The sequence below is a fragment of the Vicugna pacos genome, chromosome 3 (assembly GCF_048564905.1).
Source record: "Vicugna pacos chromosome 3, VicPac4, whole genome shotgun sequence".
NCBI classification, from domain to species: Eukaryota; Metazoa; Chordata; class Mammalia; order Artiodactyla; family Camelidae; genus Vicugna; species Vicugna pacos.
The window spans coordinates 5575452-5601207 of NC_132989.1; the positions used below are offsets into that span (position 1 = coordinate 5575452).

Genomic DNA, 25756 nt, shown 5'->3' on the forward strand with positions numbered 1-25756 from the left:
GGCTGTTGTTACTTTGGTCAAGGCACCCAGGATCTGAGAAACAGAGTCACTGTGAAGGATGGGAAATTATCTCCTGAGAGAATTCAGGTGAGTCCTGACTCCGGGCACAGCCCTTCTTGGAGAAAGAGAGCAGGGAGAAGGAAGCCAGGTGTATGCATTTGGAATAGGGGGGCAGTGTGACTTGAAGAAGGCTGAACTTGAAGACAGCATCCTCTAAGAGCACATAGAGACCTCCCAGTTCACCTTCTCTTGGCTTACTTTGCAATCATGGTAGGTTGCCAGATTTAGAAAGTAAAAATACAAGATGCCAGTCAGATTTGAATTTCAGATAAACAGATACATTTTAAAGTATAAATATCCCCACGCAATATTTGGAGCATTATTGCATGGGTCACACTTACACTAAAAAATTGTGTTGTTTACCTGCAATTCAAATTTAACTCTGCATCCTGTATTTTATCTGGCAGCCTTGGCCTGTGGTCACTTGAATCTGTACACTTCTCTTTCCTCATCTGGGTAAAAGGCTTCCCTCTTCATTCGTTAGCTTCATGGGATCAGTATGAGACTAAACTGTCAGGTTCTTGAAAATTACAGAAGCAAAATAGTTCACTGAAATGCTTTTAATTTATGTAGTACTTTTTTGAGTTATTTTTTTTATCCCTATCCCCATCAAATGCTTTTGAAGTTGTAGAACAGATATGGATAATAAGTATCATTCTTTTTACACCTTGCTTAATATTAAAGATTGTCTCTGCAGCACCCCATTCACCCATCCACTCTCCCGAACTCCTCCCATACAGTCTTATTATATTATATTAAAAAACTAGGCTTAAAAGATGGCATGTAATTGGCATATAACATTAAGTATAAGCTGTACATAGTGTTGATCTGGTGCATTTGTATACCGCAATCTAATTACCACCATAGACTTAGCTAATACCACTATCACCTCTATCATGTCAGATGACTTCACATAATATCATTTCTTTTTCTGTGCTACAAACAATTAAGATCTAGTCTCAGCAGCTGTGAAGTTTATAATACAGTACTGTTGACTATAATTGCTATGTTGTGCATTAGATCTCTAGGACTTACTTATTTCCTAGTTGCGAGTTTGTACCCTTAAACAACATCTCTTCAATTCCACCACTCCTCAGCCAGGTAACCACCATTCTACTCTGTCTCTATGAATTTAGCTTTTTAAGATTCCACCTATAAGTGAGATTATACAGTATTTGACTTTCTCTGTCTGACTTACTTCACTTAGCATAATGCCCTCAAGGTCCATCCGTGTTGTCACAAGTGGCAGGATTTCCTTCTTTTTCATGGCTGAATAATATTCCCCCATCTATATATATAGACTCTTGAACAATGCAGGGTTTAGGGGCACTGAAAACTCCACAGAGTCAAAAATCCACATTTAACTTTATAGTCAGCCCTCCACATCTGCAGTTCTGTGTCTGTAGATCATGCGGTACCGTAGTAGTATTTACTGAAAAAATATCTGCTTGTAGTTGGACCTATATGGTTCAAACTCTGCTGTTCAAGGTTCAGCTGTATATACATATGTATGTAACAATATTATATTCAAGGGTAAACTGTGTGTATATATGTATACATATTTACATCACATCTTCTTTATCATTCATCTGTTGACAGATATTTATACTGTTTCCATATCCTGGCTATTATGGATAATGCTACAGTAAATAGGAGAGTGCAAATATCTCTTGGCTATCCTGTTTTCATTTCTTTTGTATATATACCCAGAAACAGGATTGCTGGATCCTAGGATAATTCTATTTTTAATTTTAAAATAATTTTTGTAGTGGCTGAACCAACAGTGTACAAGTGTTCCTTCTTCTCTACATCCTTGCCAACCCTTATTATCTCTTGCCTCCTTTTTTTTTCTCTTTCATTCTTGATAGTAGCCATACTGACAGGTGTGAGGTGATATCTTACTGTGATTTTAATAATTTGCATTTCTCTGATATTCAGTGACGTTGAACATTTTTTCTGTACCTATTGTTCATTTGGATGTGTTTTTTAACACAACTAGGTTGATTTGGTGACACAATGCTCTAATCACATTACTCCTGTGTTTCAATGAGCAAATCCATTCCCACTAGCTACCAGTTGAAATGTAGACCACTCATTCTGGAGTTTAAAGTCCTATATATTCTGTTTTAATCACTCCCTCCTTGTTTTCTTCTCACTTTGGGCGTTGCCTCCACTGTCTTATGTAGCAGCTGACCTCTAATGAAGTTACTAAGGAGTCTCTCAAAGGCAATTGTTACTTTGAATATATCTTTGCAGCCTCCGTGACTCCCTAGAACTTAGAGCAAAACAGGGATTTAAAAAATGTGTACTTAGTTTAGTTAAAAAAAATTTTCTTCCCTTTGTGTCATAAATGTGTTGTATGGACTTTATACCCTTGTCAATCTGACCACCTGTTAATTTTCTGAGTTCAACCCTGCCTGCCTTGGCTGTCAGAACTCTTGCTCCAAAGTTCACTTTCAATCATTTTTACTTACCATATTCATTCTGCAGTGCTCTGGCCAAATGCTCCATCTTCCTGATCTCTGCCAGAAATTATTATTTTATTTATTTTTTTATTATTCTATGCTTTGTAAACAGTTATACACACTGATGACACTAAACACATCCTGCCTAGTGTCATGACTACATGGGTGTAAGTCTTGTAGATAGTGGATTCTTTGACTACAAGGGCAGTGTCTTTAAACTCTTTGAGAAACCCTTGAAATTCTTGCTCATACTCTGAAGAAGGAAGGCTCTCAATAAATGTTTTCTGGCTGATATGAAAAAGCACATGTGATTCTCATTCAAGAAAAGCAGAAGGTAAACTTATCTGTTTCAGAATACTGAGACCCAAAGGAGTTTTCCTTTTTTTTTTTTGTCTCCCTCTTTATGTTGATTTTCAAAATTTCTGACATGTATCTATTACTGCGTTGTGATAGGGTTGGTGATCTCTTTTGGACAACCCTGAACTTCTCTTACTTAATTAACATTAAAGCAGCAAGAGGATGCTGATTCAATTAGACCATGTTGTAAATGAAGCCAGTTAAGACTCAGACAGATGGGAGTGTCTTGGTTTGCTCACCTTTGTGGTTGGAAAGACCCTTTCTCATTCTGCTCTTCAGCCATTCCTGTTTAGGATCTTATACCCAACTCCTGGAGAAGGCTATTGGCTGGATTTCAGTTCTATTTTAAAAATCCAGGCTGATGTGAAGAGCAAAGGGGTGGAGGTACCCTCTGGAGTTCTCATGATTGGCATCTATGAATGATGATGCCTCTGCAGTCCAGGGACTTTTCTAGGTCCAGCATGTCACTACACTCAGGGCAGCTAGATTCAGCAGTACTCAAGGAACTCACAAGGCTGAATGAAGTAGTCAACTTACATTGATTGTAACAACTGATAATTATCTCAGGCTTTATCTCTGCCCTGCACACTCTTAGGAAATTTATTAGATTATCTCATTATTTTTCCGTATCTACTATCCAAAGTGGTGGTTATTATCCTCACATACTGTGATCTTGGGAAAATGCAATATTAAATATGAAAATGTGTCACATAGTTGGATACGCTGATTAATTGGTGATGGGAGATATTTTATTCTCAGTGAGTAAAATATAGGTAATTCCTGTCTAGAGCACTCTTTATTGGTGAACTTGGTAAGGCAGGTTAGCAGCATTTCTTGAAGGTCATACAATCAGATAAAAGAGAAATGGATAGTTTCTGATAAATAATTCACTGGGAAATCACGAAGCTGGATTAAACTTATATTTGATAATAGTCCTTCTTTACTTGTAATCCTGGACAAATTCCTTGGTTTCTGGGATTCCATGTCCTTATGTCCACAATGGGGATAATAATGTTGCCAGATCCTAGCTTCAGTTGTGAAGATAAATGAAACAATGCATGTATGTTAACAGGGACATCGTAGGCTATTAATCACTGATGGCTATTATTTAACTACTTTCGTACTCTGAAGTCAGATTTTTTTCAGGTTCTTGAGCCATAGTGTATTTCGCTTTAGTGAATTACTCATAGAAATTATTTGGTTCACAAGGAACCAAATTCCATGCACTGCAGATACGATTGACAACAAAATGGAAACATTCCACCTCATAGAACTTGTTTTATAAACAGAAAGGAGTTACAGACAATTATATAAATTAATACAGTTCAGGTAGTTAAAAGTACTATGAATTAAATACAGCAGAGGAAGGAGTGTGATGTTATGAACATCTAATAATCCAGGAGAGACCTGGATAATTGAGAATAACCAGATTAGGCAAAAATCTGTGGGATTCACTACCAGACAGAGAGACTATATATATATATATATAGTCTTTATACATACTATATAAAGGCCCTGAGGAGGGTCTGAGTATGGTGTGCACTGGGATTAGGAGCACAGGAGGACATGAGGTTACTAAGGTGAGCTGAGTCACTACTTGCCAGCTCCGTATTTTATAGCTGGTTGTCCTGTGCTCCTTTCTTTCTCTTTGTATTGAGATATAATTGGTATGTAAAAATTTGCATATTTAAAGTATACATTTTGTTAAGTTGTTACATATGTAAACTCCTGTGATTTCATCACCCTGATCAATGTGCTAAATATATTCACCTCCAATTTCCTTGTATTTTCTTCTCTGTGTGTTTTTTTCTTAACTTTTTTGTTGAGTTATAAGCATTTTACAATGTTGTGTCAAATTCCAGTGTAAAGCACAATTTTTCAGTTATACATGAACATACATATATTCATTGTCACATTTTTTTCTCTGTGAGCTACCATAAGATCTTGTATATATTTCCCTGTGCTACACACTATAATCTTGTTTATCTATTCTACATTTTGAAATCCCAGTTTGTCTCTTCCCAAAATAACTGTTTATAAAGAAGCCATGCATTCCTGCTCAGGACTAAAATAATCAAATTAAAACCTTGGATATTTCCCAGAAAATAAAGCTTTAGTGTGCCCCTGACTTTAGAAAGGAGAGATAGTAAACAAAATATAGGAAAATCGGCCTTAAGACAAACTTGATTCATCGTCTCATCAATTCTGCCATTACTTTTTTAAAAATTAATTTATTTTTTACTTGAAGTATAGTCAGTTTACAAATGAAGAGGAATTCTGCCATTACATTTTAAATGTACCAAGTGCTTGGCCAGACATCAGAGACTGGAGCATCTGAGGCAAAGTCCCAAGGCTGAAGCAGGTGAATTTTCCTCATGTAGGTGATAACATAGACTTCCCCTCTTTATTCTCATTAGCTAATATTTAAGTAATGAATTTTGGTGATGCTGTTATGTTTTCAAAGAAGAAGAAAGAAAGAATGGGCTAGAGATTTTCAAAACTAACTCTTCCTTGAGACCACTGAGAAGTATTTTGCATTGCCATTTTCATTCAATTTTTAATAAAGTTGTAGGTGCTTTAAAAGTGGAGAAATGAATAAGGAAATCACCATGAAGAGAGAAACTGAGGCGTGGTAGAAAGTACTAGCAAGTGTAAGATGGTCTTGGTTTAAGCCCGTCATGAGATTCTTTTGAGTATTTTTAAAATTAACCATACTCCCTAGTTCTTATTTATTTAATTTATTAACTATTATATTATTATGATATATTTATATTTTATAATGTATATGTTTATTATATTATTTACTATATATTATATTCTTCATTGTTTCATTATTTGTTGTTTATTATTTTCCCCAGCTTTACTGAGATATAATTGACATATAATATTGTATTAGTTTCAGGTGTACAGCATAATAATTTAACATTTGTTTATACTGCAAAATAATTGCTACAGTAAGTTTAGTTAACATTGATCACCTCACACAGTTGCAGTTTTTTGCGTGTGATGAGAACTTCTAAGATCTTCTCTATTAGCAACTTTCAAATCTATAATGTGTTATTAACTGTAGCCACTGTGCTGTACGTTACATCCCCAAGACTTATTTATTTTATAACTGGAATTTTGTGCCTTTTGACCACCTTCACATATTTCTCTCACTCCCTGCCACCCCTCACTTCTGGCAACCATCAATCTCTTCTCTGTATCTATGTGCTGGTGACTTTAAGATACCACATATAAGTGAGATCACATATATAGTATTTGTCTTTCTCTGTCTGATTTTTTTATTTAGCATAATGCCCTCAAGGTCCATTCCATACTCCTCAGTTCTTAACCTATTATCAACTTTCACCTATGCAAGACCATTCTCTCTATTTTTTCTCCTTCCTCCCTGATTCTCAATCTCACTCCTGTTCCCCTAAGTATCAATTTTAGCATATTTCACCTGTAACCTTAGAGAGAATGGATCTATTTATCTAAAATTTGAATAGATACAAATGATAATATGATGTCAAATGAGTCTATTATTTACTTTCTTTACTAATCAATATCTTTGAGATCTGTAATTGTTAGAGTAAGTGCATCTGCTACGTAGCTGCTTCTGCGTGTTCATTATCTGCACTCACTTCATACCATTCATTCACTGCCAACCCTCGCACCAAACTCCTTCTGTGGACATTGAGAACACACCTCTTACATCCCTTTGGAAGGAGTGACCTGGAATGCACCCTGTTTCTTTTCTAAGAAGAGGCTGCACCTTCTACTCCCCCTTTCTGGATAGCTTCTGCATCTCCACATCCATTCCTACACTTGGAACACGCATGTTTCCTAATTCTGCCATTCATTCATTTTAATATAAATTTGTATCCAAGTGCTATTTTAATTTTCATTTTTCTGGTTGTTTGTTGGTGATTTTCTGTATTTATTCATGTGCTCGTTAGGCACCAAAGCTTCTTTCAAATGTTTACTGTTCAAATCCTTTACTCATCTTTCTTTTTTTAATTTGATTTCTTGCATTCTTGTGGATTAGCAAGCACCTTTTGAATACTGCAGACTCACCTCTTGAGTGTTAGCCAAGTTAAAGTAAAAAATACTCAATGACACATGTGAAAGATGGCAAAGAAGACCTGATTTTACAGTCTAGGAGACAGATGGGGCTCAACTCCAAGTATGGCATGGGCAAGTGGGGATTTATAACTATGGAAGAGAGTTGGGGGGGGTGGTCAGTGGGTGAAAAATTGCTAAGAAGAAATAAGGATAAAAGTGGTTCGGCTAAACCAACCTGAGTGAATTCTTGCTGAAGACAGGCCGGGATGATCAGATATTACTTGGGGGATGGTGGAGGATGAAGAATTTGAGCTATCAGGGGCGAGGTTTCTAGTAAAAGTTTCATAGCAAGATTCTTGTTAAAACTGGATTTTACAAGGAAGTGCATAGATGGGACTAGGAGGAGGTTCAGGAGACTGACTAATGTTGGCTCACACAAAGAATCTCTGTTAGCTATTACAAATACCTGTTCTTACTGAGCATCTATATGCTAGTTACATTTTTTATTTACTGGAAATCCTAAATGTTGATATAAAATTTGTTATCTTTTTGCCTCATGGTTTGTGATTTGGTGCTTTCAAAATAATTAACTTTCCTTTCATTGATTTCTATATTAAAGCAAAATTTGCATATAGTGAAATGAGCAAATGTTAAGTGTAAGACTTGAGTTTTACAAATGTGGATACCCATATAACTGGTACCCAAATCATGATATATATGTAATTTTTTCATTATCCCCGAAAGTTTCCATGCCTCTTGTCAGTCAGTCACCTCCAAACACTGTTCTGGTTTCTATTCCCATGTTTGCCATTTTGTAAATGGTCCCGTACAAAAGAATATACTCTTGCATTTATCTTTTACTTAACATTAATGAAGAGATTCATCCACATTGCGTGTACCAAAGTTCATTCTTTTTTTATTGTTTAATGTTCCAGAGTCTATTTATGTGCAAATATACAAGATTATGATTATACATTCTTCTATTCATAGTATTTGAGTTGCTTCTGATTTTTGGCTATAATGAATCAAGCTACTAAAAATACTCACGTACAAATGCTTTTGTGGATATGTGTTTTGAGTAATTTCCTAGGAGTGGAACTGAAGAAGTTTTTCCCCATTCTCATATGACAAAGCTATTATTCTGACATTTCTTTGACTTTGTTATTTACATCATCAATCCCTATTAGTATATAGCTTAAATTAGGAATTTTGCTTTTTTCTCTCTCTAAAACTAAGCCACATTTTGCGATTTCATCTACTAGAAGAGCCACTCTTTTCTCTTCGAACTGTAGTTCCTTCTTTATTATATTTAAGTTTCTACGTATAGATGGTTCTGTTTCTTTGTACTCAATTTAAAAAAAAAACATTGGCCTATATCTTTATTGGCAGCATACAGTTTTTATTATTATGACTTTGTAGTATGACTTGGTATCTGGTGTGATGCTATCCTCAATGACATCATAGAAGTTTGACATAAGAAATATAAGAGCAGATTTTTTCCCCCAGTAAGATGGGTTTTAATATAAAGAATTTGGTGCTTACAAAATCATTGGAATGACTGAAGTTGTAGGTTTGAGGCTGGGCCTCTTATAAAGATACTCTCACCCTACAGAACTGACTGAGGGGAGCTCCTCCTGCCCAGGAGGCTTCTAGAAGGACTGTCCAATTAAGGATTCCGCACCCCCTACCAACAATGTCTATGAGGCTGGAGAATGGACACCAGAATGCTTATGTGGAGAAAATTCCTCTGTGAGCCTGATTTTCAGAGGAAGAGCCATAAAAAGGCCTCTTCTCACTTTGGGCAGCACCTAATTTGCAGCTTGAATATTGGTGGAAACTGAGTCAGAGGAAGATGGTATCTGCTTTCCTTTCTCTGAAAAGAAGGTAGAATAGATGTTGCATTGCCCATCAACTGTGTCCAGAACATGCTCTCTTCATCACTCTTCGTTTCAAAATTGATTTAGCTCTTTGAGGACTTTTCCCTCCCATACTCATTAAAAATTTAATTTGTTAACTTTATCAGAAGTGCCAGCTTGAATTCTGATTGGGATAACATTGACTACCTAGAGGGCAAACAATGCTATGTTAATGCAAATACACTATTCCAATCAAAAATTGTTTGTAACTGTACTTATTCAACTCTTTAATGTGTTTTAATAAGTTGTAATTTTTGTTTTTTTCTTGCATTCTTTTGTTAGGTTGATTTCGAGATACCATTTAAAACAGCAAACCTATGAAGTGCATTATTCTCTAGCCTGGTATTGTTGAAATGCTACTGACTTTTGTAAGGTCATTTTGTGTCCACCAGCCTTGCTGACTTTCTCATTTATTTTAAAGGTTTGTTAATGTTACTGGGTTTTCTACATAGTTAACACATCAGCTAAAAAGTTAAAGATTTTTCTCTTCCTTTTCATTTCTTGCAAAGCCTACTTGTTTCTTGTTTCGTTTTTATTAACCTTGCTGTATGTTTTTGATATATTGCTTTTATCAAAATAAGGAAGTTCCAACTTACAATACATTTTATGAGGATTTTTATTGTTAATGTGGCTCAATACTATCAAATGGATTTTTTGAAACTATTGAGAAAATCTTGTATTGTTTTCTTAGGTTCTAAGGTGGTAAATTATGTTAATAGACTTTGTATTGATGACCTACCCTGTTTGGTATAAAACCTTATTGATTGTCATGTGCTTTTTGTTGTTGTTTTGATTTACTTTTTATTGAAGTATAGTTGATTTACAATATTATATTAGTTTCAAGTGTACAGGATAGTGAGTCAGTATTTTTATAGATCATGCTCCATTCAAAGTTATTACAAGAAAGTATCTATAATTTCCTGTGCTATCTCCTTGTTGCCTATCTGTTTTATACATGGTAGTTTATCTCTCTTAATCCATACCCTTAACATGTTCCTCCCCATTTTCTCTCCCTTTTGGTAACCACTAGAATGTTTTCTGTATATGTGAATTGGCTTCTGTTTTGTCTATATATTCATTTGTATTATTTTTTTAAATTTCATATATAAGTGGTATCAAATAGTATGACTCTCTGTCTGACATTTCACTAAACATAATTTTCTCTAGGTCCATCCATCGTGTTGCAAATGGTAGAAATTCACTCTTTTTATGACTGAGTAATATTCCATTTTATCTAGATCATAGATAGATAGAGTAGATATAGTATAAATATATATGTCTCACAGCTTCTATATCCTTTCATCTGTTGAGGGTACTTAGGCTGTTTCTATTTCTTGGCTATTGTGAATAGCGATGTTGTATAAACACTGCAATACGTGTGTCTTTTTGAATTAGTGTTTGTGTTTTTGTTTTTTTTCCAAATATATACCTAGGAGTGGAATTGCTGGATCATATGTAGTTCTATTTTCAACTTTTTGAGGAATCTCCACACTGGTTTTCATGGTGGCTGCACCAATTTATGTTTCCACCAACAGTGTATAATGGTTTCCTTTTCTCCACATCCTCTCCAACATTTGTTATTTGTAGTTTTTTTGATGCTAGCCATTCTGACAGGTGTGAGGTGATATTTCATTGCTGCTTTGATTGGCATTTCTCTACTAATTAGTGATGTCAAGCAACTTTTCATGTGTCTGTTAGCCCTCTGTATGTTTTCTTTGAAAAAAATCTATTCAGAACTTCTGCCCATTTCTTGACGGGTTGTTTGTTTGATATTGAATTGTATGAGCTTTTTATATAGTTTGCGTATTAACCACTTGTCAGCCACATAATTTGGAAATATTTTCTCCCATTCTGTAGGTTGTCTTTCCATTTTGTCAATAATTTCCTTTGCTGTGCAAAATGTTTAGGTTTATTAAGGTCCATTTTGTTTGCTTTTGCTTTTATTGCTTTTGCCTTTGGAAACTGATCCAAGAAATATTACTACAATTTATGTCAAAGAGTATTCTGTGTATATCCCCTTCTAGGAATTTTTTGGTTATAGATCTTACATGTAGGTCTTAAAATATGGAAAAATCAGCCATTATTTCAGTACTCTGGTAAACATACATTTCTAGGCTTAACTTAGTATCTGCTATTTTAATGACAGAATATTGATAATCTATTAATTCAGTCAACAAATCTTTGTATATCACCAATGTCTGATGTTACCTGAATTCTGCTTGATTTAAAAAAATCTTTTACTTCATGTACAGTAGAATTAAATGCCCAGTTATGTTCAGTAATATTAATGACATCAAACTCTAACTAGGTTCCTACTAAGTTAAGAAGTTTATGCTCCTACTTTTTTTAAACTTTAAAATACAAACATCCCTTAGAAGGTTAAATCTGTGAATCATTAATAACCTCAAGGACAATTACTTTAGTAGATTCTTTCTTCACTGACCAATTTAGGAAAATGAAATCATGAGAAAACTGGACTCTAGGAAGGCAGAAAAAGAACAGAAGACGGGGACGCTGAAATTAAATTTTACCTGATTTTACAATCTATCCTACTAATAATCATTACATCAAAATCTGACCACTTTTGAGTATTATCCAGAAATCTCTATAACAGAATATATTCTGTAAAAGAAAAGGGTCCCTTCCTCTGCAAATCTGATTTACTCTGTATTTAACAAATTCTATTCTCTGCTTAGTGGTCCTACATGTCAATATCTAACAATGTTTCTTTAACTGTAAACACCAACACTGAGGAAATGACTTCTCCGAATAAAGCCAGTAAACAAGTGTGGAGCTCATAGTCTGAGATATTTTACATGCAGCCCTATGTAGAAACAGGACAACAGACCAATGTTGGGGATCTGATGACAGCAGAAAAAGACCAAAGTACTGCTATGCTTGTTGTACAACAGGTGTAGTGAAAGAATTGATTAACTGAATTATGAGCCTGGCTCTATTGCTAACTATTGCATAACCACAGTGTAATCACATTGTCACCCTGGTCACAACATCATCATTCAGTCTGTGTTTGATTCTCACAAGAATGATTTTAATTTATGGGAAAACCCTAAGAGTAATATGTACAACAAAAATTTCTTTTCTTTCTTTATATTTTTCTTTTTTTATTTATTTTGTTGAGGGGAGGTAATTAGGTTTATTCATTTACTTTTATTTTTGGAGGAGGTACTGGGGATTGAAACCAGGACCTTGCGCATGCTAAGCAATCGCTCTATCACTTGAGCTATCCCCTCCCCCCAAAATTTCTTGAATAGTGGTGAAGATTACATTGCCCTATATGTACTTTGATGGCAAGACAGCAGGGTTTGGAGGACCTTGGTCTGGCTCAGAGGACCAGGGTCGATAGTCCTAGTACTGCACATGGATGTTCATAAGCTGCTGATGCTACTTGGGCTCAATGGAGAGTCTGCACCCTCCCATTATTAAGGTCTTTCTACCTTTTTGTCCCCACCTACCTCTTCTGGTGACTCAGGAAACTTGCATTCCCAATTTTGATCAATTACAGCCTTGGAACTTTCCTGATTATTAAAAATGACACACTGAGATCAAAGATCACACTACAGACATTTTGCCCCATCATCAGCCTGGCCCCTGTGGTCAATTTCCAAATTGCATTCTGTAACTACGACTGCCAATTTCAAAGGAAAAGAGAAGTTTGACAAAATGGAAAGGCAGGCTTGGTTTTCATGGCAAGGAAAGCTAGAAATGGAGATGAAAATATTTGGAGGGAGGTAACAGTCTCTTCCTTTATGTTTTCCTTTAGTTGCCTGAAAGACAACCAAAAGCAGCTCGGGAAGGAGAACCTAGATGTGAAAAGTAAACGGCAAGAACACAGCATATCAGAGCATTTCCCTCTCCCAAAGATTAACTTCCAGAATCTCTGTCCCAAGAGAGCTAACACCTTATGTTAGACCTCTTAGAACCACAATGATCCAATTCTTTGGTGATTGCTTCTAAGACCTTCGCAGAATGTTGGATGGGGACTCTACCTAAACATGAAAGATGGGGTATTAGTGGGTATACATATTTTGTTTTTTAATAGCTATATAAAGCAAATGCATGAATGTATAGCTGAAATAAAAGATGTTTGGCTTTGGTTGGCTATTTGCAATAACCACACTTTTAACATATTCTTTATGCTTAGCCAGAATAGTCTTTGGCAAATACACGGCTAATTATGAGTTTCCCTTAAGACTCTTCAATGGTTCTCTCTTACATCCAGAATAAAATCCAAATTCTTCAACTGAGGCTTCAATGAGGATTGACTCCTGTGTACCTCTCCAATCTCCTATCTCACCCTGCACACTCACCCATTATCTCCCAGGGAGTCACACTCTTCAAGCCACCAATCATTTTCACCTCAGGACCCTGGTACATACAGCTGTTAGGGCTCATGGTTTTTGTTTTCTTTGCTTGTGCTTGATATCATCTCTTCTGGAGATGCAGGCTCTTGTGATTACTCTGAAAAATCTCCCTGACTAGACTATGCGGTAATGCTTTTTCCACATCAGGTGGATTTCCTGCACTGCCCACCCCACCCCACGTCCCCCACTTATATTTGCCATGCCTTTATCTTAACTTGTAACTTTACATATATATGTATATATATATATATATATATATATACACACACACACATACACACACACACACACACACACACATACATACATACATATAATTTATTTGTTAATAGACTTTATTTTTTGAGCAGCTTCAGGTTCACAGCAGAATTGAGCAGAAAATAGAGTTGGCACATAGCCCTCCCTACCCACACACATATACTCCTCTACCCTCAGCATCCCTCATCAGTGTGGCATATTTGGTACAACTGATGAACCAACATGGGCACATTATTATCAACCAAAGTCCATAGTTTACATTAAGGTTCACTCTTGATGTTGTACATTCTATGGGTTCTGACAAATGCATAATGACATGTAGCCACCACTACAGTATCATATAGAATACTTTCATTGCCCTAAAAATCTCTTCTGCTCCATCTATTTACTCCTCCCTCGTAACTTTATATTTGTTAATTTAGCTTTTTATAGTCCATCTTCCTTTACAGGCCATGTGTTTGTCAAAGTACTTACTAACCACCGTTTGACTCATAAGTGCCTATCTGTTGCCCAACCCTCACAAGACACTCAATGGAAAAAAAAAGGGAAAAAAAAGCAGTGAAAAAAACAATCTATACCTGGACAGTGGTATCTTGCCTTGGCTTCGATGAACGGAAAAACACCCTGACTTGTTTATCGGTCATGGGCTTTTCATATTTTTGCACTCAACCTCTTTCCTAATCATTCCATTTCAAGGTTTGGGTTTCTACCTCTGAGATGGCCCCTCCTGCAGCTACAAAGCATAAAAGGATGAGGGATTGAGAGGAAGGCCTAGGTGTTTGCTGGTGATGTGAAACAAAAATGTTTGCAGGAATCAGTCATTTCCTACGTGTTTCATATCTGCTTTCTCTGCACAAAGGAAAAAGTAGAAACGCTAGAGGGACTATGCCTGCCCTATGACACTTTGCAACTGTCCTTTACATTTTGTGGTTGGAAAGGAGATAGCAAGTATCTGCTGATGTTATAGAACCAACTTTCTGATTCTTATCTGCAGTGTTTTCCCCACGGATGTTCTGGGATTCATTATTTATTCTTGAAGTTCAGAAGGCATTACGTATCAATGTTCCCATATGATTTGTGCATTTTTCCCTATAAAATCAATATTCAGCTTCAAGTCTTTAAGTTTTATTTTTATATCTTTGAACACTTTTGTTTTATTTGTTTGGTTCTCACCTCCAGAAATAACAACTATGTTTATATTAGGCCTTCTTTTTTCATAATTAACACCTTGACCTTCTCATTTTATACCATTTAATTTTCCAGTGTGCTTTACATGCTACTGCTTTGTTTCTAGAGGAACTGATTTTACTTTTCCATGTTTTTAATGCTGTTTTAATTTCTCTAAAATGTTGCCATTTCTTTCAGTTGTTTTCCTGATTTATGCTGGCCCACTTTCCCTCTCCATGTCTTATTATTCTTAATATTTAATAGCAGATAATCACTCTTTATCTGCCTTTAATACACTGTTTGTGCTATTTTTGAGTTATGTTTGTTATGCAGGTCATTTTTGAGATAAAGTGACATGTATGTGTACATCTGGGCATTTGCTTGGGGAGGGTGCAGAGAAGAAGTAACTTAAGATTCAGGCTTTGATTTTAGTATGAGTCTCAGACTGCCTCCTCACCAAATACTCTCCCTCTGCCCTGGGCACATCTCTGTTCTGCGTGTATTACCTTCTTTGCGGTGGACAGGTCATTTGAGGTTGTATCCTTTGCCATCTCCATTTTTCCTCTCAAGTTTAGCAGTCCGGGAAGCAAACAAAAGGTGATGTGTTGGCAATCCCAACCCCTTTGTCTCTTCTCTGTTTTCATAAAGAATTGTGTCCCTCTGGAAATAATCTCTATTTCTCTCATCATTAGCCCACATAATGTCTGTCACCGTAAGTTGGCAGTTAGAATTTCTAAGACTTCTCATTTGTCTTTGAAGATACGTACTCTCTCATGAAGAATGGCAGAGAAACAAATTGTGTTTCAATATTCTTCATTGAATCATTCCTGATTTCACCATACTGCACATATGTTCTCTGTACATATGATAATATACAATATGCATGGTCTAAGAACTTAGTAATTCCTGAAGTTTCATAAATTATAGAGTCTGTTCTTCACATTTTTCATTATTATCCTACATTTTTGTGGTTTTTCTTTTTTCAGCTTTACTGAAGTAACTTGTCATGTAAAACTTTAAGATATTTAGAGTATTTGATGATTTGATATATGTACACATTTGGAAAGTATTTTTCCACTGAAGTAATTCACACACCCATCACTTCACACATTTGCCTTGTTTTATGTGAGAGCGTTTAAGGTCTACTCTCTAGCCATTTCAATTATATAATACGGTGTTATTAACTATATTTCATACTTTTTCAGAAAGAGACAAAGTAAGCAGGCTTTTAATTTTACTTAACCTTTGAAATGTAATCTAGCAATGACGTTAGGTTAAGAGCAAAGAAACATTCCTTTCAAGTGCAATTTTAGCTTTGAGAACTGGAGTGTCTCATGTTATTATCTCTTTCCTTTGTAGGCAGGAAATGACTACACTTGAGAGAGAAAATCAAGGTCAAGATAAGAAAAGTAAGTCATTGCTTCAGAGTATTTCTCATACTAGGGATGCTGTAACTCACTCTATTTCTAGCACTTACAAATGTTGCTCAACATCTCCCTCTTGAAATTCTTCCTTCCTCCATTTGTTTTGACACCACATTCCACTGTTTGGGTTCTCAATTGCTGCCCACTTCTCTACGATCCAGTGCTACCCTTTCTTGGGTACATCTAAGATGCCAGTGCTTCTTAGGTGACCCAGATTTAGAATCTTTCTATGCTCTTGAGGAATTTGTGTATGAATGATTTTACTTCTTCTACTCTGGTAGAATTTTCTTGGAAAAATCATCTAGGGGAGGTCATATGTATTGTGAATAATTTTTTAACATATAGGTGTAAATGCTTTTGTAGTTACAGACTATCTCCATTTTCTAATTCATCTTGTCAGATTTGAAAGTTACATTTCTCATCAAAGTTGTCATTTTCAACTAAAATTCAGAAGCCCTTAGCTTAAAATTGTTAATCATATCCTTGTATGTATTTAATGTTTGCAGGATCTATAATGATGCCCTCTGATTTCTAACAGTGTTTCTGTGTGTGTGTGTGTGTGTCTGCACACGTGTGCGTGTGTGCACACGTGCACATGCAGATTTTCTATTATTTGATTAATCAGTTTTACTAGAGTTCCTTTATTTCATTAATATTTTTATGGAATCAAACTTTGTACCTAATTAATCATTTATCACAAGAGATGCTCTCTTTCTGGGCCTAATTCCAACTGGTATATAGCTTACCCAAATAATAAGAGGCTCATCAAATATTGTGCTATTTTGATTTATAGGAAGAGGAGACGCAAGTTGAATCCGATGCGTTATCCTGAAATAATTCAGGCTACTAATCCCCCTCAAACTTCAGTGAGGTGCAGATTCCTTAATTTTCCTTTGGCAATCTATGTGTTTAAAGTGGCCTGAGGTACCTGCTCCTTTCCGTTCACTAGGACCTATCAGCCTTATGTTCTCCATGTAGTAGAACATTAGTATGTCTTGTGGATATATGAAATGATCAATGTTTGTGCAAGTCAGATTTTGACAAAGAGACAGAAACTGCTGAAGCTCTGAGACACACCAAAGAAGCAGCACTGGTGTCCCTCCACATGAAAGCAAATGTATCTAGATATCTGTCATTCTGCTGCTTTAGTGAAGTAAACAGACCTTATCCGAACAGTAAATGCAATCAAAGTTGCCATGTAATTAAATCTGAGAAACTGTCCAAGACCTAGCCATCCTTTACTAAGGCCAAAATATAAAGAAGATTCTTTCAAGGCAGTCTCCTTGGTCCCTTAATCAGTTCTTGAACCACAAATTTAAAGACACTGACTAAAGAATTTGAACATGACACAAACAGATGGAAAAATATACCAGTGTTCTTGGGTTGGAAGAATTAATGTTAAAATGATGATACTACCCAAGGCAACCTACAGATTGAAAGCAACCCCTATTAAAATACTAATTTTGGTATTTTTCACAGAACTAAAACAAATAAAAATTTGAATGGAAATATAAAAGACCCCAAATAGCCACAGCAATCTTGAGAAGAACAGAGCAGAGGGAATCATGCACCCTGACTTCAGACAATAAGCTACAATTAATCAAAACAGCATAGTACTGACACAAAAACAGACATAGATCAAGGAACAGAATAGAGATCCCAGAAATAAACCTATACACTTATGATCAATTAATCTATGACACACAAAGGAGAAAATATAGTCTCTTCAGTGAGTGGTGCTGGAAAAACTGGGCAGCTTCATGTAAAAAAAATGACATCAGAGCTTTCTCTAATACTACATACGAAAATAAATGCAAAATGGATTAGAGACCTAAGTGTAAGACCAGAAACTATAAAACTTCTCGGGGAAAATGTAGGCAAAACACTCTGACATAAATCACAGCAGTATATTTTTTGAATCTATCTCCTAAAGCAATGGAAATAAAAACAAAAATAAACAAATAGGACCGAATTAAACTTAAAAGCTTTTTTTACACAGCAAAGGAAACCACTGACAAAACAAAAAAACCACCTACTGGATGGGAGAAGATGTTTGCAAATCATATGGTTGACAAGAGGTTAATATTCAAACTATATAAACAGCTCATACAATTCAACATCAAAGAAACAAACAACCCAATTTAAAAATGGGCAGAAGAACTGAATAGGTATTTTTCCAAAGAGGACATACAGATGGCCAACAAGCACATGAAAATATGCTGAATGTTGCTAAACACCAGGGAAATGCAAATCAAAACCACAATGACAATTATGGGTCTTCTGTGATTCCATATAAATTTTTGGATGATTTGTTCTAGTTCTGTGAAAAATGTCCTGGGTAATCTGATAGGGATTGCATTAAATCTGTAGATTGCTTTGGGTAGTATGGCCACTTTAACAATATTAATTCTTTCAATCCAAGAACATGGGATATCGTTCCATTTCTCTAAATCATCTTTAATCTCCTTAATCAGCATTTTGTAGTTCTCCACATATAAATATTTCACTTCCTTGGTCAGATTTATTCCTAAGTATTTTATTTTTTTCGATACAATTTTAAAAGGGATTATTTCTTTACTTTCCTTTTCTGATATTTCCACTATTAGAGTAAAGAAGTGCCACTGATTTCTGTATGTTGATCTTGTATTCTACCTTGCCAAATTCTTTTTTCAGCTCTAGTAGTTTTTGTGTACAGCCTTTAGAATATAGTACCATGTCACCCCATATAATGACAATTTTACAAATCACCCTAAAATTTATATGGAAACACAAAAGACCTAGAATTGCCAAGCAATACTGAAGAAAGAGAATTAAGCTGCAGGAATAACCCTCCCAGACTTCTGACCATAATACAGAGGTACAGGAATTCAAACAACACGGTATTGGCACAAAAACAGACGTGCATCAATGGAAGAGAATAGAGAGCCTAGAAATAAACCCAGAGACCTATGGTCAATTAATCTTCGGCAAAGGAGCCAAGAATATACAATGGAGAAAAGACAGTCTAGTCTCTTCAGCAAATGGTGTTGGGAAAACTAGCCAGCAGCATGTAAATCAATGAAGTTAGAAGACTCCTTCACACCATACACAAAAATACACTCAAAATGTCTTAAAGACTTAAATATAAGACAAGACACTATAAACCTACTAGAAGAAAACATAGCAAAACATTTTCTGACATACATCTTAGCAATGATCTCCTAGGGCAGTCTACCCGGGCAATAGAAATAAAAGCAAAAATAAACAAATGGGACCTAATTAAATTTATAAGCTTTTGCACAGCAAAGGAAACCATAAGCAAAACAAAAAACAGCTTATGGAATGGGAGAAAATACTTGTAAATGATGTGACTGACAAAGGTTTAATTTCCAGAATATATAAACAGCTCATCCAAGCTAATAAAAAAAGTCAAACAACCCAGTTCAAAAATGGACAGAAGACCTAAACAAGCAATTCTCCAAAGAAGACATAAAAATGGCCAATAGGCACATGAAAAGATATTCAATATTGCTAATTAGCAGAGAAATGCAAATCAAAACTACAATGAAGTATCACCTCACACCATTCAGAATGGCCATCATTCAAAAGTTCACAAATGACAAATGCTGGAGAAGCTGTGGAGAAAAGGGAACCCTCCTACACTGCTGATAGGAACGCAGTTTGGTGCAGCCATTATGGAAAACAGTATGGAGATGCCTCAAAAAACTAAAAATGGACTTAACATATGACCCAGCAACCCCACTCTTGGACATATATCTGGAGGGAACTCTAATTTTAAAACACATGCTCCCCAGTGTTCATAGCAGCACTATATACAGTAGCCAAGACATGGAAGCAACCTAAATGTCCATCAACAGATGACTGGATAGAATTTATGGTATACTTATAGAATAGAATACTACTCGGCCATAAAAAAGAATAAAATAATGCCATTTGTAGCAACATGGATGTCCCTGGAGAATGTTATTCTAAGTGAAGTAAGCTAGGAAGAAAAAGAAAAATACCGTACGGTATCACTTATACATGGAACTTAAAAAAAAAAAAAAGGAAAATGAGGACACAAATGAACTCATCTACAAAACAGAAACACACTCGCAAACATAGTAAATAATCTTATAGTTAGTGAGGGAAAGGGAGTGGGAAGGGAAAAATTGGGGAGTTTGAAATTTGCAAATATTAACCACTATATATAAAAATAGACAAAAAAATTTCTTCTGTATTGCACAGGGAACTATATTCAATATCTTCTAATAAGCTTTAATTAAAAAGGATATGAAAATGAATATATATATATGTATATGCATGACTGGAACACATGCTGTACATCAGAAACTGACACATTGTAACTGACTATATGACAGTAAAAAAAAATCTTGAGGTGGGGAGAGTATTCAGGATTATCCAGGTTAACGCAATGTAAACACAAAGGTTCTTAAAAGGTAGAAGAGAGAAGCAGAAAAGACAAAGTCAGAGTGATGCAGCATGAGAAAAACTCAAATAGCCATAGTTGGTTTGAAGCAATGGAGACGGCCATGATCCAAGGAATAAGGGCAGTCTACAGAAACTGGAAAAGGCAAAGAAATGGAGTCTCCCCTAAAGCCTCCAGAAAGGAATGCAACCATGTCAATACCTTGGTTTTAGCCCAGTGAGTCTCTTTTAAGAATTCTGATCTGTAGAACTGTAAGATAATAAATCTGTGTTGTTTTAACCATCAGGTTTATGGTAATTTATTACAGCATTAATAGGAGACAATTACAACCTGAAATAGTAATGCTATTTTATAAGGGTCATTACTGAGGTCAGTTCCTAGGCAGCCGCTCTAGTTAATAATTTCAACTCTGAGCTAAAATACTGAGTCCAGATCTTCTGGTAAGTGCACCAATATCTAGATACTCATTCAGTCCCATAACGTGTGTGTTTTCCTTCATAATTTACGACTCACAGAATGAATTCAATCAAGTACCATGTTGTTGAATTCACCCTTTTGTTTATTTGATTTGGGCAGGTAGTTAATAAATATTAAAGAATAAAAAGGCATATATTCTCTTTCTGTTCTAATCTCTTCCATTTCAAGGGCATGCTTGGATCTGATTTTTATTTTCAGTCTGTATACAATGATGTGTTTTGTTGAGGGATACTGGCTGGCTTTCCTCTGCAAGATGACTTTCCGCAGGGTTTTTAATCAAGGAAGGAAGAGTCTCACTATTTATTCAGGATGAGAGGCAGTCCTTCATCTAACAACATAGTCTTACTTGCTGGTTTTGGAATGCAGGTTAATTGCAGTCATCAGAAATTTCCTGATATTCCTGTTCTAATTCTAAGGTTCATATTCTTTTCCAATCAATGCCTAACCTCAAATAGGAAATCTACTAAGGATGTTAATTCAGCTGACCTTTAGCAGAGTGATGACATGTTTCACATCTTTACTCTGAGAATAAATATGATACTTCTTTTAACACCTTCAGCACCAAAAACTGCAACCACTTCACCCAATACTGTTTGATTTCTTCATGCCCTTCATATTGATGCTTAGTTCCCCAGATTCTTGCCTCTAATGCTTTAATTGAATTGTATTCAGGCTACATAATTCCCTCAGTTTATGATAATAAGATAATATTAATTAAAAATATTTGTTAATTATATATAATTATATTTATAAAGATATGTGATTATATGGATTTATTTAAAATTTTTTAAACATTTTTTGAGTGCTAATCATTTTGCAATGTTGTGTCAAATTCCAGTGTAGATCACAATTTTTCAGTTATACATGAAGATATATATATACATTGTCACATTTTTTTCTGTGAGCTAACATAAGATCTTGTATATATTTCCCTGTGTGTTACAGTATAATCTTGTTTATCTATTCTACATTTTGAAATCCCAATCTGTCCGTTCCCACCCCCCGCCCCCTTGGCAAACACAAGTTTGTATTCTATGTCTATGAGTCTCTTTCTGACTTGTATTTATGTTTTGTTTGTTTTGTTTTGAATTTGTAGATTCCACATATGAGCGATCTCATATGGTATTTTTCTTTCTCTTTCTGGCTTACTTCACTTAGAATGACATTCTCCAGGAATATCCACGTTGCTGCAAATATTTGAAATCAGTGCATTGAACATGATTGTTTTTGTGAAGAACAGTGAGCTATTAGAAATTACTAACAAACTTTGTTATATAAAGTATGTTTAATTTCTTTAATATATTCTAAGATTTTGCTAAGAATCATTACCAAGTTTAGTATGCTGTAGACTTAAGAATTAGTCAATGTTCCTTTTATAAATTGGGATTTTGATATATTTAGTATTCTGTGACCTCTCTAATAACTTCTGTATTAAAATTCTAGTAGTGGATCTCAGATTAACACATGTATAATTTGCTTCAGTATTCATAGGTATAATCAACCTGAAAATGGGTTTAACTGGAGATAGTTACTTTTGTTACTTTAGTACTTTCTTTATAATGTACTTTTCTCTGTAATGATTGCTACTTAATACTTATCTCTATAATAATTGTTCATCTTAAAAATCATGTGGTTTTCCTGTGATAATTTTATACAATTTATATTTTAAATATCACAGCCATAATTACTCTTTAAAAAAATTTTGCCAAACTCTATTGTCATAGCATGTTTCTGGACAAAATTTTGTTACTCAGCTTCAAAATCCACTTTCATTCACCAGCTTTGGTGTGTGTCACTTACACAGAAACACAGTATTGACACTACCTCATAACATTTGTTTTTCCTTGATTTTGTCATATAGCCTTGAGAACGTAGTAATAACATGCAATCATGGCCGATGTTTAGATGAAGTTTTATCACTGTATTTTATTCTTTCACCATCTCCTTACCACCAGCCTGTGAAGTTCTACAACTCTCAGGTTGCTTTCTTTTTTTATATACATACATATATTTTTATTGACGTATACTCAGTTTACCATGTTGTGTCAATTTCTGGTGTACAGCACAATACTTCAGTCATATAGGAACATACATATATGAATTTTCATATTCTCTTCTACCATAAGTTACTACAAGATATTAAATATAGTTCCCTGTGCTATACAATATAAACTTACTGTTTATCTATTTTTTATATATATTAGTTAGGATCTGCAAATCTCGAACTCCCAATTTATCCTTTTTATTTGTTATCCTCCAGGTAAAGATGTCCCATCCACTTCTAATCAGGTAATAGAGAAATTATTACATTTGTCTAATAAATGTCAAAATACAGACAACTTCATATAAGCCTAGTTGTAGCTCTTCCTTTACTTGTGACTTCTGAATGGATTTGTCAAATTTTTCATATTTTAAATAATATTCTTGTTCATTTTAATGCAGACATAAAAGGAAATTAAAATATTGAAATATTTTAACAGATTTAGGTAATCTGTAAATTCTTATTCTTGTCCCAAGTCTACTGAAATCTATTATCTTAATTTTCAAAAACCTTGTAACAAAAATAAAAGAAATCAAATTCACAGTTATAAAGTGAGAGCATCAGTTCTTTTTATCTTTTCACATTCCTCTTTAATCCATATGTCCAGGAATTAGCGTTTATATTTAGACATTGTATGGAATATCAATAAACATATTAAAATATCTATTATTTTTAATACATAAGCATTATACTGATTTAATTAACACGTAGTATTCATGTTTTAAATTTTCTTCCATGGGTCTATGCAACTGACAATGTATTTAAACTGTAAATTTTATTAATTGCATTTTATCCTATGAAAATGCATTGCTATGTAACTTGAATACGTACTTATTGAGATCTGATTGCTGCATATATTGCACCTCAATATGTGTGACCTAAAATATATGACTGCTTTTGTCTAGGTATTCAGGGAGACAACAGTGACTTTTTTTCCTCTTTTATTATCCTGAGGTGAAATGAAAGCAGAATGAGTAGTAGTTTGGAACACAGTTCATGTTGCTAAAATAAGGTCTCTAAGAGGCTTGGAGAAAGGGCTTTGAACACTTGAGGTGTAAGATCACCATCACACAAGAAGAAAGGAGGCGTGGGTCACTGAGTTAAAACCTGATGGATGATTCTGGATCCTTGATCTCTTTTTTTTCTTGGCAGGAAAATGAGAACGGCAGTGGTTCTGAAGAAGTGAGCTACACTGTCATTAATCACCTGTCCTATCGGAGACCCTCTCTGAGCTCCAATGATGATGGTTATGAGAACGTTCTGTCTACCACAGGAAGAGGGAGACCATTAAGAGAAGGGTCGGAAACAGAATATGCCCGTCACAGGACAACTTCTGTTACTTAGGTCTTCTTCCTGTACCCCTGAGAAGGATTATGAATTTGTACTTCCTCACTAGAACCTTCATTCCTTACTGTCTTCCAGTAACAAAAATGATACAGCATAGTGGCCTCCAGGGGAGCTTCTCTTTCAGCAGTTCATGAAACATTCATTTCTGGCCAAATCTTAGAAATTATGTCCTTTTACTATATTTGCATTGAGAAACTCTGAAATACGGCATTTCTGTGGTTTGGGTAAACCCATATAGATTGACATAATGAGATAGAGTATTCTGCATCCTCTTGTTTGTAAGGTTTGAGGACATGGAGGTGGTGGGAAAACCTTCCTAAGACAATAAACACCCACAGATATACAACTTAGAATATCCAGTTTCAATCCTGCTTTCCAAATTTCAAAAGCCAACATTCATACTCCTAATCATGTATTTCAGTTTTTGAGGTTTAACATATTAAATAAACTTTTAAAATATAAGATCAGTCACTAGACCATTTGCTGACCTGATATTTACTTCAATCTTGCCTTTTCCATGTATTAGAGATTCTAGCCATAAATTTGAGGTAGTAGTTCAAAAACTAATACCTTTTGATAACTGGCCTTTCTGAAAGGAGAAACTGAGAGTGCCTTTAAAAAAAAAGAGGAATAAATGAATAAGGGTTAGGGTCTTTCTTTCCAATAGTAAATCATAGAATTCTGCTTGAAGGTTCCTAAGAAAATGAAAATATACATGCTTATAGTTTTGTTCACAACATACTACTTATTTAACCTATGACTAGTTATCTCAAATGAGGAAGGATGAATAGTGTCTGGTTTTAAAATTTAGGTAAATTCATAAGTAATCCATCTATTTTACTTTCATTCCCAAGGATATTCCAAATGATATGCCAGCTTCTCAATAAGGACACAAAGGCCGTAAGTGACAAAACATTTATAATATTCTACCAAAGTAGGTATAGAGGGAACATATCTCAACATAATAAAAGCTATTTATCACAAGCCTACAGCCAGCATAGGACTCAACAATGAAAAACTGAAAACCTTCCCACTAAAATCTAGGACAAGACAAGGTTGTCCACTCTCACCAGTCCTATTCAACATAGTCTTGGAAGTCCTATCCACAACTATCAGGCAAGAAAAAGAAATAAGATGGATCCAAATTGGAAAAGAAGAGGTAAAACTATCACTATATGAAGATGACATGATACTATATATGAAAAACCCTAAAAGCTCCATACAAAAACTACTAGAACTAATAAAAGAATTCAGCAAGGTAGCAGGATACAAGATTAATGTACAAAAATCAGTTTCATTTCTTTACACTAATGATGAATCAACAGGAAAAGAAAGTAAAGAAATAATTCCTTTTAAAATAGCACCCAAAGTAATAAAGCACCTAGG

At 35.0% G+C, this 25756-nt stretch overlaps 2 protein-coding genes across 4 annotated transcripts in view; one reads left to right on the forward strand and one right to left on the reverse strand.

Moving 5' to 3' along the window:
• LOC116279871 (germinal center-associated signaling and motility-like protein) lies at nt 1-24763 on the forward strand. 3 transcript variants are annotated; one of them, XM_072949835.1, is made up of 6 exons: nt 8455-8784; nt 9128-9266; nt 12627-12876; nt 16012-16061; nt 23243-23271; nt 24176-24763. In XM_072949835.1, the coding sequence occupies exons 4-6, from the start codon at nt 16019-16021 to the stop codon at nt 24365-24367; spliced, it is 264 nt and encodes an 87-aa protein (XP_072805936.1). In that variant the 5' UTR covers nt 8455-8784; nt 9128-9266; nt 12627-12876; nt 16012-16018; the 3' UTR covers nt 24368-24763. The 3 variants fall into 3 exon arrangements, with proteins under 3 accessions (XP_072805927.1, XP_072805936.1, XP_072805947.1); XM_072949846.1 differs by lacking the exon at nt 9128-9266; XM_072949826.1 differs by lacking the exons at nt 8455-8784; nt 9128-9266; nt 12627-12876 and adding an exon at nt 1-87.
• Nucleotides 1-25756, reverse strand: part of LOC140690902 (adenylate cyclase type 2-like) — a 101917-nt gene that overhangs the window by 69856 nt on the left and 6305 nt on the right. The gene's annotated exons all lie outside the window — the stretch shown is intronic.

Coding starts and splice junctions, on each gene's coding strand:
- LOC116279871 (XM_072949826.1), top strand. CDS start 59: ATGGGAAATTATCTCCTGAGAGAATTCAG. Junction 16,062..23,242: donor TCAAGGTCAAGATAAGAAAA/GTAAGTCATTGC, acceptor GTTATCCTCCAG/GTAAAGATGTCCCATCCACT. Junction 23,272..24,175: donor TCCCATCCACTTCTAATCAG/GTAATAGAGAAA, acceptor TTTTCTTGGCAG/GAAAATGAGAACGGCAGTGG.